The 14,125-nt window shown below is 41.5% G+C and overlaps 1 protein-coding gene, 1 long non-coding RNA gene and 1 gene segment (V, D, J or C); 2 read left to right on the plus strand and 1 right to left on the minus strand.

Annotated features, from left to right (window-relative positions):
• Positions 1-14,125, plus strand: part of LOC129026546 (immunoglobulin kappa light chain) — a 412,603-nt gene that overhangs the window by 171,755 nt on the left and 226,723 nt on the right. The window lies entirely within an intron of this gene.
• On the plus strand, positions 635-1,160 carry LOC134737787 (immunoglobulin kappa variable 1-5-like). The segment is given in 2 exon segments: positions 635-711; positions 838-1,160. Coding segments are annotated over 2 exon segments (378 nt in total).
• On the minus strand, positions 1,898-9,743 carry LOC129026736 (uncharacterized). The gene is made up of 4 exons (XR_008497914.1): positions 8,941-9,743; positions 8,147-8,275; positions 2,634-2,729; positions 1,898-2,178 (listed from the first exon to the last, which is right to left on the minus strand). It is a non-coding gene; the product is annotated as an uncharacterized LOC129026736 (long non-coding RNA).

Raw genomic sequence — 14,125 nt, forward strand, 5'->3', positions numbered from 1 at the left:
GGGTCTGTTAGCGCTGCATGCGTTGAAGAAGCACGGCATCATCTTTGTGTATCCGTAGTAAATTGTTTGATCTTATACTGGTAAGAACAATGGCATAACACCATTACCTAATACTTACAAATATATATAGCATCATGTCAATAAATTTTATTTTTAATTTTTTAGAAAGGAAGAATGTTAAACTCACAGAAATATTTCAAGTATAGCACAATTACGCCCTTCCCTAAATGGAATCTTATAACAGTCTTTTGAAGACCTGAGAATCATATCATCAGATATTTACTGTGTGTTTCTTACAAACAAGAAAATATTCTCCAAAATAATCCCCATACACCAATGAAATACATTACTCCATTGACTCTTGAGGAATATTTCAAATTGTCAAAAAATACCTTAAAAATGTTTCTCATAACAAAATAGTCTCCAGTAGAAACACATTCTCTGGAGACAAATTTATGCTACCCTGGTCTTACCTGGGACACCTGGGGACACTGAGCTGGTGCTGAGTTACTGAGATGAGCCAGTCCTGCAGCTGTGCCAAGCCTGCCCCATCCTCTCCTCATTTGCATGTTCCCAGAGCACAACCTCCTGCCCTGAAGACTTATTAACAGGCTGATCACACTTCTTGCAGGAATCAGACCCACTCAGGACACAGCATGGACATGAGGGCCCCTGCTCAGCTCCTGGGGCTCCTGCTGCTCTGGCTCCCATGTAAGGATGGAGAACACTGGCAGTATACTCAGCCCAGGGTGGTCAGTACAGCCTGGCTATTCAGGGAAATTCTCTTACTACATGATTAATTGTGTGGACCATTTGTTTTTATGTTTCCAATCTCAGGTGCCAGATGTGACATCCAGATGACCCAGTCTCCATCTTCCGTGTCTGCATCTGTAGGAGACAGAGTCACCATCACTTGTCGGGCAAGTCAGAGCATTAGCAGCTGGTTAGCATGGTATCAGAAAAAACCAGGGAAAGCCCCTAAGCTCCTGATCTATAAGGCGTCCAGTTTGCAAAGTGGGGTCCCATCAAGGTTCAGCAGCAGTGGATCTGGGACAGAATTCACTCTCACCATCAGCAGCCTGCAGCCTGAAGATTTTGCAACTTATTACTGTACGCAGCATAATAGTTACTCTCCCACAGTGTTACACACCCGAACATAAACCCCCAGGGAAGCAGATGTGTGAGGCTGGGCTGCCCCAGCTGCTCCTCCTGATGCCTCCATCGGCTGAGGGTGTTCCTCAGATGCAGCCACACTCTGATGGTGCTGGTAGAGGGGGACATGAAGTCACCTCTGCACCCTAATTGTTTTTTCTTTCTCAACCCCAACAGCACAGATCTAGCAATGCCTCTCCTGATTTAATAAAGACAGAGATCATGACACCTGAGGAGTCTAGTTTATGGCTTCACTTGGAATTCATATAACAGAGAAGAAGCCACTATAGATATTCTAAGCAGATATAGTCTTAATACAGAGAATTAAACTACTGAAGTCTAAATAAAATATAGAGATGAATCTCTAAATGTAATGTTTTATTTGCAAAGAAATATTTGCCAAATGGGGCATACAGGAAAACTCAGTGGTCTTCAGTATGTTGGAAAAACAAAGAGAAATTTAGGATTTTATGAAAAAGGGAAAATGTTACCTATGGCTCTTTGAGAAAGTTCATTGGCACTAGGAAGGGTTGGGACCTGGCAAGCTCAGACTGGGAAGCAGTGGTGGACAAAGTGAATCCTAGAATTATATCAAGTTATCTCAGAAGTTGTGGATAAATTTGATTTCAGGTTACAATAAACCAAATCAGTGAAGCTTACCGAGAATTTTGTTACTGAAATGCCAGGGATTTGGTGTAGAATCTGCAGCTCATCACACAGAAAGCCAATCACTAACACAATTGTTGCCAAGGAACAGGCTTTAATCAGGTGCTGCAGCTGAGGAGATGGGACACCGTTCTCAAATGTATCTCCCTGACCAACTGAAATTCGGGGTTTATATAACAAGGAAGAAATGTGGGAAAACAGGAATTAGGGAGGGTTAAGAAAGATAATTGGGTCAACAGGAAGCAGGAGGTCAGTTAGGCAATCACAATGGGTGAAGGGTCTGACGTCTCACTGTCCTGATTCAGTGATATGTAAGTTTCAGCTCCTTGATAGTATCTGGGAGGCCTGATGGTTGCTTTCCTGAAATTAAAAAAAAGAAAAAAAAAAAGGTAAGATAAATGTAACTATCTTGAGTTTTAAGACTGTGGGAGTCAATTTCTGTTTATTCAAAAAACCATAAACTTTAGTTCCATGGGATAATAGGGCCTATTTCAATTGCATTCCAGAAACAGTATTTTGCACCCTGAGTGCCTTTCCCTCCTGGTTTCTTGACTCTGTTGGGTATAACAAGAATGACCGAATTCCATGATTAACTTTCCCACTACGACCTTTCAAAGCCAAGGATATAGTAGTCAGGAAAGCTGATATTAGAAGCAGGATTCTCTGGTGCTCCCTCAGAAAACAGAATGCATCTGCCCCTAAAGTATGGGCTATCTAACCATGTGGTCCTCAGTCCTGTCTGGAAGCTTAGGGGTGGGGGTGCTGATGCTCTCAGCTTCCTACAGCATCTTTTCAGGTGTTTCTCTAGTCCTCACCTCTGTTCCTGTGTCTGCCTTAGGTACCAATGGAGAATATTGAGTCATCCTTTTCTGACTTCCAAATCTCATGGGAGGACCTCTTATTGGGCAACTCTATAGGACACAAGAGAGGTAAAAAGGGATATTTACATAAGTTAAAATAATTTTCCCCCTTTGAGGCCATTTCAAAAATTATATTTAAAGGCACATGTTGAAAACACATCCAGCTTTATTTTCTTATTAATGCAAATTTGCATCTGCAAATATTTTCAGGATTGTAAAGGTTGAAAACGTAATTACTTGTCCATGGAATGATCAAACACCTCTATAATTAAATGGAGTAAACATTTTCTTGAAAATTTGTACTCACTGAAATAAAAAAATATTTAAAATGTGTGAAGCTATATTAGAAATTATTGGACTTAAATTCAACTGTGCAGTTTGGTTTGGGATGTTGTTCACTCCTGTGACCTGCCACAAGAATCTTGTATCACGTGTAGTCACTGCTGTTCAGCTTCGTCTTCAGACAATTGATACCTGTAGGCTAAAGACAAGCTCAGTGCCCTGCAGAGGAATCACTCAGCTGAGCCCTTCCTTAATCAGCCAGATGATTGTGAACATGAGCATCCATGAAGATGAAAACAAGTATTTACAGTTATCAGCCACTGAGTTGTATATTTAACCAGTTATCAATCATTAACGCATAAAAGCTTACTGATACAGTATTTACACCTCTGCCTATACATAGACACATGCGTTTTTTCTTAAATTGGTGATATAAATGTGAACATTAAGTAATCAAATTATGAAGTTATTAAGAGAAAATTAAAGATGAAATTAAAACTAATTAGTATTTCATTAAAAAATTAAAATTTACCTCATTTATGGAAAAATGTGCATATATATATAAGATACATAAAAGTTAATATATATTTATTTGATAAAATGTTGGCTATAAGTATATATAGTATTCATATTTAATTATGTTTATTCTATTATATATGCAATATATACAAATTTACAAAATTATTATCTAAATTATATACATTTTAAATAATTTTTTGTTGCATCTGTAAAAAAATGGTATTCTGGACCACATATAGTTCATACTCTTGCTAAAGAAAATTTCTTTTTAGCCTTTATTTTTAAAACTTTACCAAATGGTTGTCCTAACCTAAAATATTTTTCCAACCCGTAGATCTCCAAGGGTAGGACTACAGCAAATTTTGACTAATGTTGAATATTAACCATTGCATCCTATGAAAGTCTCCATTATGTTAATGCCCACAATGATGATATTCCAAATAGAGTTCTCACAACAATGGATGCTGGATGGCGTCACATTAGTGCCATCGTCAAGGAAGCCCTGGAAATGTAAAAATCCTAATCATGGATAAACTGCAAGGGTTACATCTGATGATCTCATTGCAAAGAGAACAGCAATTTAATAATATTGGTTGTTGGTTTTGACAGATCATCAGGCCTTAAAAGAAACACAACAGGATGATTGCAGACAAAGTTATTTTGGAAGAGCTATGACTAGATGTTTCAAAAATGAGCCATAATCAAAAAACAACATGCTTTCTCAGTGAATATTAATCCAAATGCCATTAATGAGCAGGGGGCTTTTCATAATGAGGATGATTGAACACATGGACTTCAGTCAGTCACCTTTTCCCACTTTCCCAGGTAGCCTCATGAACCACTGTTACGTAGGTTGCTGTGGGGACTCAATAATATGAGTTTCAACTAACTGAGATGTACAGGGCTACTGGCTCTTCTGAACACCTAATTTGCCAAGAAAACTGACCCTTCCTGAACCCCTAACATTCTACCACACATCAGGGCTCATACTAACAGCTGATGTCAGGTGACTCAAGTGGACTTCATGTAACATGAGGAGAGCAGTGGTTATTATCCTATATATGGATTTTCCTTTGTCTTCGGTTATGATACTGCATAAAATATTATTTGAGGATTTTCCCAGTGCCTTCATCAGAGTCAGGAAGTTCTTCCATACTATGGCTTTGGATCAAGTAGCTAATTGACTTCAAAAAAAGTGAAGTAAAGTGTAGCTCATGATCCTGTCATGTGCACAGGTGCAACTTTCCCTATAGACAAAGAAAAACCCATTATTAGTCAACCACAGCTGGCACACAAACCCTTGTGCTATTGAATTCCTATGCTGTCAGATGTGGCCGAGGGTCTGCAACACTCACTGTGAATGTTGCTCTTACTCCCATAAACAGAATATTTATATCTTGTAAATGAGCTATAGAATCATCATTGTTATGCAAACTGAACAGCTTGAAATACTCTATTTCTATTTTCTCAGGGCTGTGGTTGTCTGGTAGATGGTTCTTAATCCAAAGATTTGACATGACAATTATTTCATTAAATTGGAAAAAATAATATAATAAACATGTGCCCATTTGGACTTAATACAATACTGGATAAGTTGTCAACACAGGGCGTTAGGGTGTGTGCTGGGGACATAGATGTAGCCCATATAAAGCAAGAGCAAATATAATTAATTTTACATAGTTTAGAGAGGAAGTATAGAAAATATGGACCCTAGGGGACCTTCTGGGATCTTTCTATTTATTGCCATTTCCACTGGTAAAACTCAGAGAAGATTTCAACAGTCATCAGGATGAAGTTCTGGGGATCACAGTCATGTGAAGCATTATCTGCACTTGGATCACCAGTGAGGCGAAGGGAAGATGAAATGTATAGTGGGATGTGGAGGGGTAAATACCAAGGACAGCCTCCTGGTCAGCTTAAATGTTGAAAAGTGTATTTATTTTTTCTCTTTAGTTTTATCACAGAATCATTTGGATCTAAGAAAAGCCATTAAGTCTGATTAGGCAGAAAGGTGTTTATTATCATGAATTTAATGGATTGAAAACATTTGGGGAAACCAGAGTGGCAGCTCAGGCAACTCCACGTACTCCTTTTCCTATTCCTTGACCCTCCCCACCCCCATATTTTCCACAGTCAAGAAAGATACTCTCATTTTATAGGAACCTGGAAAGTGAAGATATTGTGCCCACAGGACTGTGCTGCCTGGCTGTGACCCAGACCAGGAAAATGACCACATTTGAGTGAGATCAGGCATTTCCCCTCCCTCATCTCAATCCAAAAGCACTCTGTAGTAACACATCTGATGGGCAGTCAGAGAAAGGGGTCAGATCTCTAGTAGCTGATAGCAGAGCTGCTGTCTCTCTGGGGGCAGTAGTGAGAAGAGCTGCTCTCTTTTCTGCAGGAGACAGCTTGAATGTGGAGTCTCAGGCAGCAGGAGCTCCTCCCCAGCCTGCGCCAGCAGTGCCATTCTTGGAATTGTTCTAGAGGCTTTGCCTGGAGCCTGTTCCTTAAGGCTTTTCAACAATTTATAAGGAATTAAATATCCTCTAGTAAATCTCTTTATGCTTCATGGATTTGACATTTGCAACAGGGAATATACACAGTCCACAGTGACATCATTCACAGCCTCCTTTTTTCTTGCTAAATATAATGCTTTCCAGATGGACCTGCCAGAGGAAGCCAATGTGAACAACAATCCATGTCACCAAAAATGCAAGACAAATAAGCTGGGTAAAGCCACTGGGTTCTCACCTAGCTGCACTGTCCCCCGGTACAAAATGGGAGAGTGTAAAACTCTTAGCTCCACCATCAGAGAGATGGTGCAGTGTGACCTTCTCAGCATAGTAAGTCAGTATTTACAGACATTTAAATACTAACAGTTTTAATACCAAAATACAGGCAAAAGTAGAAAAGAGGATAAATTGGACTACATAAAAATTTAAAATGTGCATCAAAAGACATAATCAACACAGTGAAAATGTAACATGTGGAATAGAAGAAAATATTTGTAAATCTTATATTTGATATGGGGTTAATAATATCTACTATACAAAAATAAGTCTTACATGTCAACATTAAAATAAAATACCTGATTAAAAATGAGAAAAGTACATGAATTGATGTTTCTCTAAAGAAGATTCTTTAGAGATAATTAGAAAACTAGCATACGAAAACATGGTCAACATTATTAATCCTTAGAAAAATAAAAACAAAACCCACCTCACACCTATTAGGAATTTTTTTTTTCCAACAGAAAATTACCAGTCTTGGTGAGAATTTAGGGAACTGGAACTCCCGTGGACACTATCGTGGTGATGTAAATGGCCCACCTGCTGTGGGAAACCAGAAGGCAATTCCTCGAAGAATTAAAAATAGAAATACTATATAATTCAGCAATTCCACTTTTGGACATATACCCAAGTAATTGAAGATATTAACTTGAGGAGATATTTGTATACCCACATTCAGAACCAAATTATTCACAATAGCCAAAAGGTAGAAGCAATTCAAATGTTCACAAAGGAAGCAACTGGTAATCCAAATGTGGTATATACATACAGTAGCATACTGTAGCTTTAAAAAGGCAAAATTAGCTTTAAAAACGGAAATTCTGACACATGTTACAACTTGGATGAAACTAGAGGACATTACGCTAAGTGAAATAAGCCAGTCACAAAATGATTACTGAGTTACGATTTCACTACAGTATTTGCAGAACAGGTTCCATTTTGCCGTGAATGATCCCAGTCCCCTTCCCTTTCTTGCTTGTAGTTTTCAGGAATAACTGTAGAAGGTTCAGGAAATGTAACATTTTGAGATAAAGCAAGACTGGCCAGAACAAGATTGGCCAGATACGGCAAGATTGACTCCATTTCTGTCCTATTAGAGGAATTTCTTCAACACTCTAGGCAACGATGTGGAGAAAAGTCGAATTGTGAGTCATGCTTGGTTAAACACAAATATCAAGAATGGGTGAGGAAGGCATGATATTTTTATAAAATAGTTTTCTTTGGGTGTTTCTGAGCTGTTTAAGAGTATTTTGAAATATACTGTTTTTAATCTTTATTCCACATATTCCATGAATGTGCTCAAAACTTCCCCAGCAGGACCAGCTTAAAATATCAAACCTTAAGGAAAAGAACATTGTAATTAAGCATATTTGGACCTTATATTGGATGCCTGCCTGAGATCACTCATCAGCTCCCCCTTGCTTCTAAGGACTGAATCACCAACCAATCCAGCAATCCCCACCAACCATGAGGGCCTTTCTTTCTCCTGTGTTGAATACAATTAATCATAACTGTACAATTTACATGCAAACTGTGTTTATTCAACATCATAGTAATGCTTGTTACTTTTGTCAATATGTTTCCCCATGTCCAATTAATCATTTTCAACAGTAAAAGTAGCTTAGTATCCTTAGTTGAGGTGATTGCACCATATTTCTTCTAATTAAAAGAAGAAGCACATAGTTGCTTTTAAGGGATTTTAACTTAATGTCAGAGTTTTCAGAATCAATAAATGCTATCATTTAAGGTTTAGTACATGTAAGTAAATAAAACAATTTTTGATCACAAGTACTGATATTCAGTAGGGGAATGAGCCATGCACAGAACAATAACTGCATAATGAAATGGAATAGAATACTTTCAGTGTTGATACATTACATAAAAATCAGCCAATGGTATGTAGTATCTGGAGATTGAAGCTGCTCATCTATGTTGATCGGGGAAGATCTTAGGGTTGTACTGAGGATGCATCTGATTGGTAAGGAGGCCTCCAAGTGACCATACGACCTGCAAAGACCACGGAATCATCACGGGAAGGGCAGGGGCTGGGAGATTCCTGATAAACCACTGTGCATTGAAAAATTTATTCTTTACCACTTTAGTGGTGTAAAACCCAAACAGTCCTATAATAATCAGATGCCTTACGTGTTTTTATTTGCTTAAGAATATAATTTATTGTAATATCTTTTATCAAACACCTTGACCTGGATCACACCTAGGACATAGAATGTTCCCTTGCTCAGAAGCTGGAAGCCCAGGTCTGCACCCTTATTGCTAGTTGGCAGGCTCCCCAAAGCCCTTCCCTGCCACTCAAGCCTTCGTCACTGAGTCCTGTAGGGTGGGACCACCAAAGGCAGAGGCAACACTGGACACTGGACATGGGGCTCTGGCCCTCTGGGTCATGGTGCTCTGGCTTCAACTGCGTGGGCTGCATGTGACAGGGTTCATATGTCCCATGGGACTGAGAAAGACTATTGATTAGGGAGCACAGCATTCACCTCCCACTTGATCAGACAGCACCACTCTGCTGTGAAGCCTACGGAGAGGGACATGAGTAATACTAAGGAAGATCTATGTTCTGTTTCCACCACAGCTTCCAGGAGAAACACTCAGCTCCCCAGTCGCTAGCTTCAATGTCAGTGTCTTCAAGACAGAGAGTTTACATCACTCACCTGGAGGAAGAAGAATCTGGGTTCCAAAGATCCACGTATGTGCTCTTTCCACCTTGTCCACTCCAGCTTGGTGCAATGGTCCTGGGATCATCTTTGCTTAACATTTAGCAGATTGGTTGTCCTGATGACATTGCTGTTTATTACCATCTAAAACTTCCCTGTCTCACATGGCCAACATTAGCAGTACTCAGCCACAAACATGTATATTGGAATTAATTAAAATTAACAGTGTAGTTCCTTAGTTGTTTTCACTACATTTCAAGTGCTCAGGAGTCACATATGACATATAACGGCTACACTTGCAAAGCATAAATATAGACATTTTCACCATCTTAAAAATTATTTTCATTAGTGCTAATCTAAATGGTTACAGTTAGACACTCACAGTGTTTTAGCTCACAGCACAAACCTCAGCAGCTATTATTCCAGAGAATCAGGTGGTCTCAGATGCTTCCTGGCTGGTGCAGCCACTGTTTCAAGAATGGGAGGAATGAAGCTGGGTAGACGGATCCAGACCAGGGGCCCTCTACTCGCCACCCTAGCCTTGGGCATTGTGTGCTGCAGGTCCTCTCACAACCTCACCTTCTGCTTTCCAGAATCACATCATTGGCATCTCACATGGATCACAGAATCTAGCCCCTAATTGTTTTGGGACAATCTTTTCTGAACACCCTTTATCTTCAACTAGGTGACTGGTTTATTGAGGAGAGGAATCATTTTGTGTTCCCTACAGAATGCAGCATAATGGTGGATGTAATAAGATCAACTCCATGAAAACCCATGAAAAAACTCCATCAAGTCTCACTGGAAACCAGCATCTAAAATTCTATAAGATGTTATGTCACAAACCTGCCATTGGGTGGTATGTCACAAACCTGGCCATTGGACAAACCCCATAATAAACATAAAATAGAAGTCTGATCTTAGAAATAGTGAAAATTAAGGGTGGTATTGTTTCATTATCAGCAGGCAGCCCCCAAGGCAGGAATGGGGTCTCATGTGTGACCTGGATCACCTGGGAGGAGCTGCCAGTGTGCTGAGTGGTGGGAAAACCCCCTCTGTGCTCGGAGACTGGAAGCCTCGCCTTGCCCTTCCTACTGCCTTGGCCACGTCCTCAAAGCGCACCTGCTATGAACTGAATGGTGTTTCACAAATTCATATTTTGAATCTCCAACCTGCAAAATTACTGTATTTAGACATAGAGGTTATGAAGGGGTAATTAGGGTGAAATGAAGTGAAAACCTTGGGGCTCTGATTTAATAGGATTTGTGTCCTAGTAAAAATAAACATCATCGATCTGTTCCTTAACCCCTCACCAGCCTCCAAGAATGCACTGAGGAAAGCATGTACTTGCTTCTCCTACTTACACATGCCCGGCACGTTGCTGAACACACGTGAGGATGTATCCAGGGATGACATCTGAAAACAAGAAACAGGGTTCTCACCAGAAAGCAAATCCTTCTGGACCTTGATCTTGAACCTTCCAGGGTTCTAATACATTCACAATAAACGATTAATAAATTAGCAATAAATGTCTATGGCTCAAGCCATCCAGCTTAGGGTATGTTGATGTGGGAGTCTCCGCAGACTCATCCACTGTCACCACCTTCTCTGAGCAGGATCAGCCTCAGGAGGCACCTTGTGGGCTTTGGGACCCAGCTTTTCTCCTCTTGCTCTTGCTGTCCTGACTGCCTGGTGAGGAAGGGGAACTCTGGCTACATCCTCAGATAGTTTGTATTAAACATGAACTTCCTTTGATGATGAAGTCGTTAGCCTGTTTTTCCTTCTGATCAGAATTGCACCAAGTTGGAGGAACTACAAACTTGGTATTAATATTTGGGTATCTGCGTGTTTGTTCCCCCACTTGCATGACAGTGCACATGTTATGTGGAAGCCATCTTCATCCCCTTCCTTTTGTCTCAGGTGAGAGGGTCACTGTCACCTGCAGGGCTGGCCAGAGTGTGAAGAACAGCCTAGCCTGGCACCAGCAGAACCAGGGCCTGGCTCTGAGCTCCTGCTGGCTCCTGCTGCCTTCCTGGACATGATGCCTGCCAGACTCAGGGACAGTGGGCCTGAACAGATGTCATTCTGGCCTTCAGCAACCAAGATGCCTTCAGATGTAGGTGCTCCCTCCTCCTGTCCCTGTCCTGCACAAATCTTCCCTAGCAACAGCTCTGCCCGGGGGCCCAGGTGTTGCTAAGGGTCTGAAGTCTTTTCAGGGGAACAGTCTGGGAGACACCTCTGAATGCACATCTCCTCTTTTTCTCACACCCCCTTCCCACCTCCTCTATGGGCACCTCTAGTGTATCTTGTGGGCATCACTGCCTGGAGCACGTCAGGATGTTTTCTCCCACCTCCTACTCCAAATTCATGATGCAAATTCATCCTCACTTCACACATGGGCTGGCCACACCTTGTTTCTCTTATATACATGCCCTGGCACATTGCTGAACCCATAGTTCCGACCCCACTCCATCAATCTTTGTGGAAGGGTCATGGTTGGCAATTTGTGGTTATTGGAGACCAGAAAGTAAAATGGCAACTATTGAGAAGCTTGTGCATGGAGCAGACATAGGCCATTCTCAACAGAGTCCCAGCAGCTGGTGAGCCATGAAAGCTGGACAGAGATATCCCACATCACCCCAGTCAGAGGGGGAGCTGGGAATGAGCCATGGAGGTGCTTCATCCTGTGTCCATGCAGCCTGTGAGCCACATGTGAACAGAAATGACCAGAAGAGGACTTTGTGCTGAGCTCTGGGGACAAAACCGCCCTCCATTTAGGGCCCAGACCCAATATCCATCTCTTGGGCATCTGCTGCTCTGTGATTCCACAGACCCCCTTCAGGTCACTCATGATCCTCAGCAATGGGCAGTTCACTGCTGTCCACCCAGGGGGACATGGAACATGGTCCTAAGCTTTATGACCCTCAGGCCCTGTAGTGAGGAAGATGCCATGAGGTGGTGCACTCAGTGCTTATTTTCAATGTTCACATTCAATTTATTAAAGTTTAAAACTATACCATATACTAGCAACCAAAGTTATAGATCTTTATAAATGTGTGCCACATATTTATCCATAGATACATAGTATATGCAAATATATAAATACAATTTATTTCTAAAATATGTGTGTTCAATATATAAAAATTATATTAGAAATTCTTACTACAGATACACATAATTTTGTGTTTGTTTGTGTAGCATGTGTTCCTTTTCTTTCCAAGCAGAACAGAGTCTGGCTGAGTAAAGACTTTGAGGACATTTGCTGACCCTCCCTCTTTGGCTCCAACAGGGACAAAGTCATTCAGCACCAGGGAGTCCAGGCTGCAGGATATATGCTTAATGCAGCTCCCTTGAATTAGTGAGCAGTTTCCTTCCCTGAAGCCCCTGCCAGGCAGCCCTGTGGCCAGGGCCTGTGGCTCCTCCCAGGTCCTCAGCCCTGTGGCTCAGGAGAACAGCTGCTTCTACCACAGCCCAGGGCCAGCACCTGGCAGCTCCCAGGCACTACCAGCCTGACTTTAGCCCTAGGCTAAGGACCCTATTCCAAATGTCTCCTCATTTATTGCAGTACCTGAAACTTGTTCTTAAACTCAAAGTCCACATTTCCACAATTGCTAAAGTTAGCATTTGGCATCTGGAAAAGTAGAAATGTGAATTCATTGTCATTCTCAGAGCCTGGTCTCTCCAACCCCACCAGATAAAGTTGCCCCATGTTCTCTTCTCTCCACAGAACTTTACTTAGAATTTTAGTGAAATGTAAAATGCGGTAAAGCTCTTATCGCCTGCACAGAAACCATCCTCTTCTCCTTTGGTGCCTAGGGCACCAGCTCTATCCTGCTGTGCATGGTGAGGACAGTGAGCCTCTCCCAGCCTGGGACAGGAGCAGGGATTAAGGGCACATGTGATTAGCTCCACAGTGCAATGTCAGGGGAGTGAAGTAGGGGCAGGGACTCTGGGAAGAATATGATCCTTCCTAAGAAGATGGAAGGTGAAGAGTTTTTCTTCACCTTGTAAAATCAATGACTTTATTTTAGATTTGGGAGCTGGGACAAGTGTTTCATTGCCCTGACTCCTTCCTCATCTCCTCTTTCTCTTAAAATATCTCTGACTCTGTCTGTCCCTCTCAGATTGTGTCCTGAAAATCTAATTTTCCCTCATAATATGAAAACAAACCAACAAACAAAACCCTCTTCCTCCTATCACATGCTGTGAGATCTGACCCCAAACTCTGTGATACCTAGATCGTACAAGAGATAATCATGAGATTTTACCCAAGAGATTTTCTAGCTAAAAACGATTTCTTGTGCTAGCTCTTCTCTCGGAAAAATTTTCTCTGTCTCTTGTCATAACTGACACCAGAAAACAAGGTGGAAATATTTCCAAGAACAGGGGACAAGCATGTGCTCAGTGAGCTGAAAGACATCTCTTCCCCTTGCATTAGTTTCCAACGCTGCTGTTTAAATTGCCTCAGTCTTATTGGCTTCACACAACATAAATGTACTACCCTGTAGTTCTGGGGGTCAGAAGTCTCACTGAGCTAATGTTAAGGTGTCAGTAGGGCTGCACTCCTTCTGGAGGCTCCAGAGGAGAGAACTGGATCCTCTGCTTTTATCTTCTAGGTGCTCCCACATTTCTGGTTCTATGGCCCCTTCCCTCCTCAAACCACATCCCTCCCCATTGTCCCAGCTCCTCTCTGACTGGGAGCCTCCTCCTCTGTTTTAAGAACCTTTATGATTATATTGGTTTCATCTGGATAACCAGGTTGCTTATTCTTAAAGTCCTTAACTTACACCTGTCAAGTTCTTCTTTTGCTATGTAAGGTAGAATATTTATGATAGGGCTCTGATGACTGGAGGAACACCACCGTTCTTAGTCTCACCCGGGTGTGTTTAAAAAGAAACGGACATGCGTGGAGTTGTTTTAAGGAGCGAAAAGTTTAATACGCAAGAAGGAAAGAAGAAGAAAACAGCTCCACTGTACAGAGACAGAGAGAGGGGTGATTAGAACTAAGAGAAAACTCCATGTGCGGTGGAAAAGTGGCTGCTTACATGAGGAGGCTGAAGAAGGTGGTGTCTGATTTGCATAGGGCTTAGGGGATTGGTTTTACCAGGCATGTCATTCATGTGGCCTGAGAAAAAACTGGCCCTCCCACCCTAGCGTTTTAATATGCAAATGCAGGGGTGCC

The sequence above is a fragment of the Pongo pygmaeus genome, chromosome 12 (assembly GCF_028885625.2).
Source record: "Pongo pygmaeus isolate AG05252 chromosome 12, NHGRI_mPonPyg2-v2.0_pri, whole genome shotgun sequence".
Classification (NCBI taxonomy): Eukaryota; Metazoa; Chordata; class Mammalia; order Primates; family Hominidae; genus Pongo; species Pongo pygmaeus.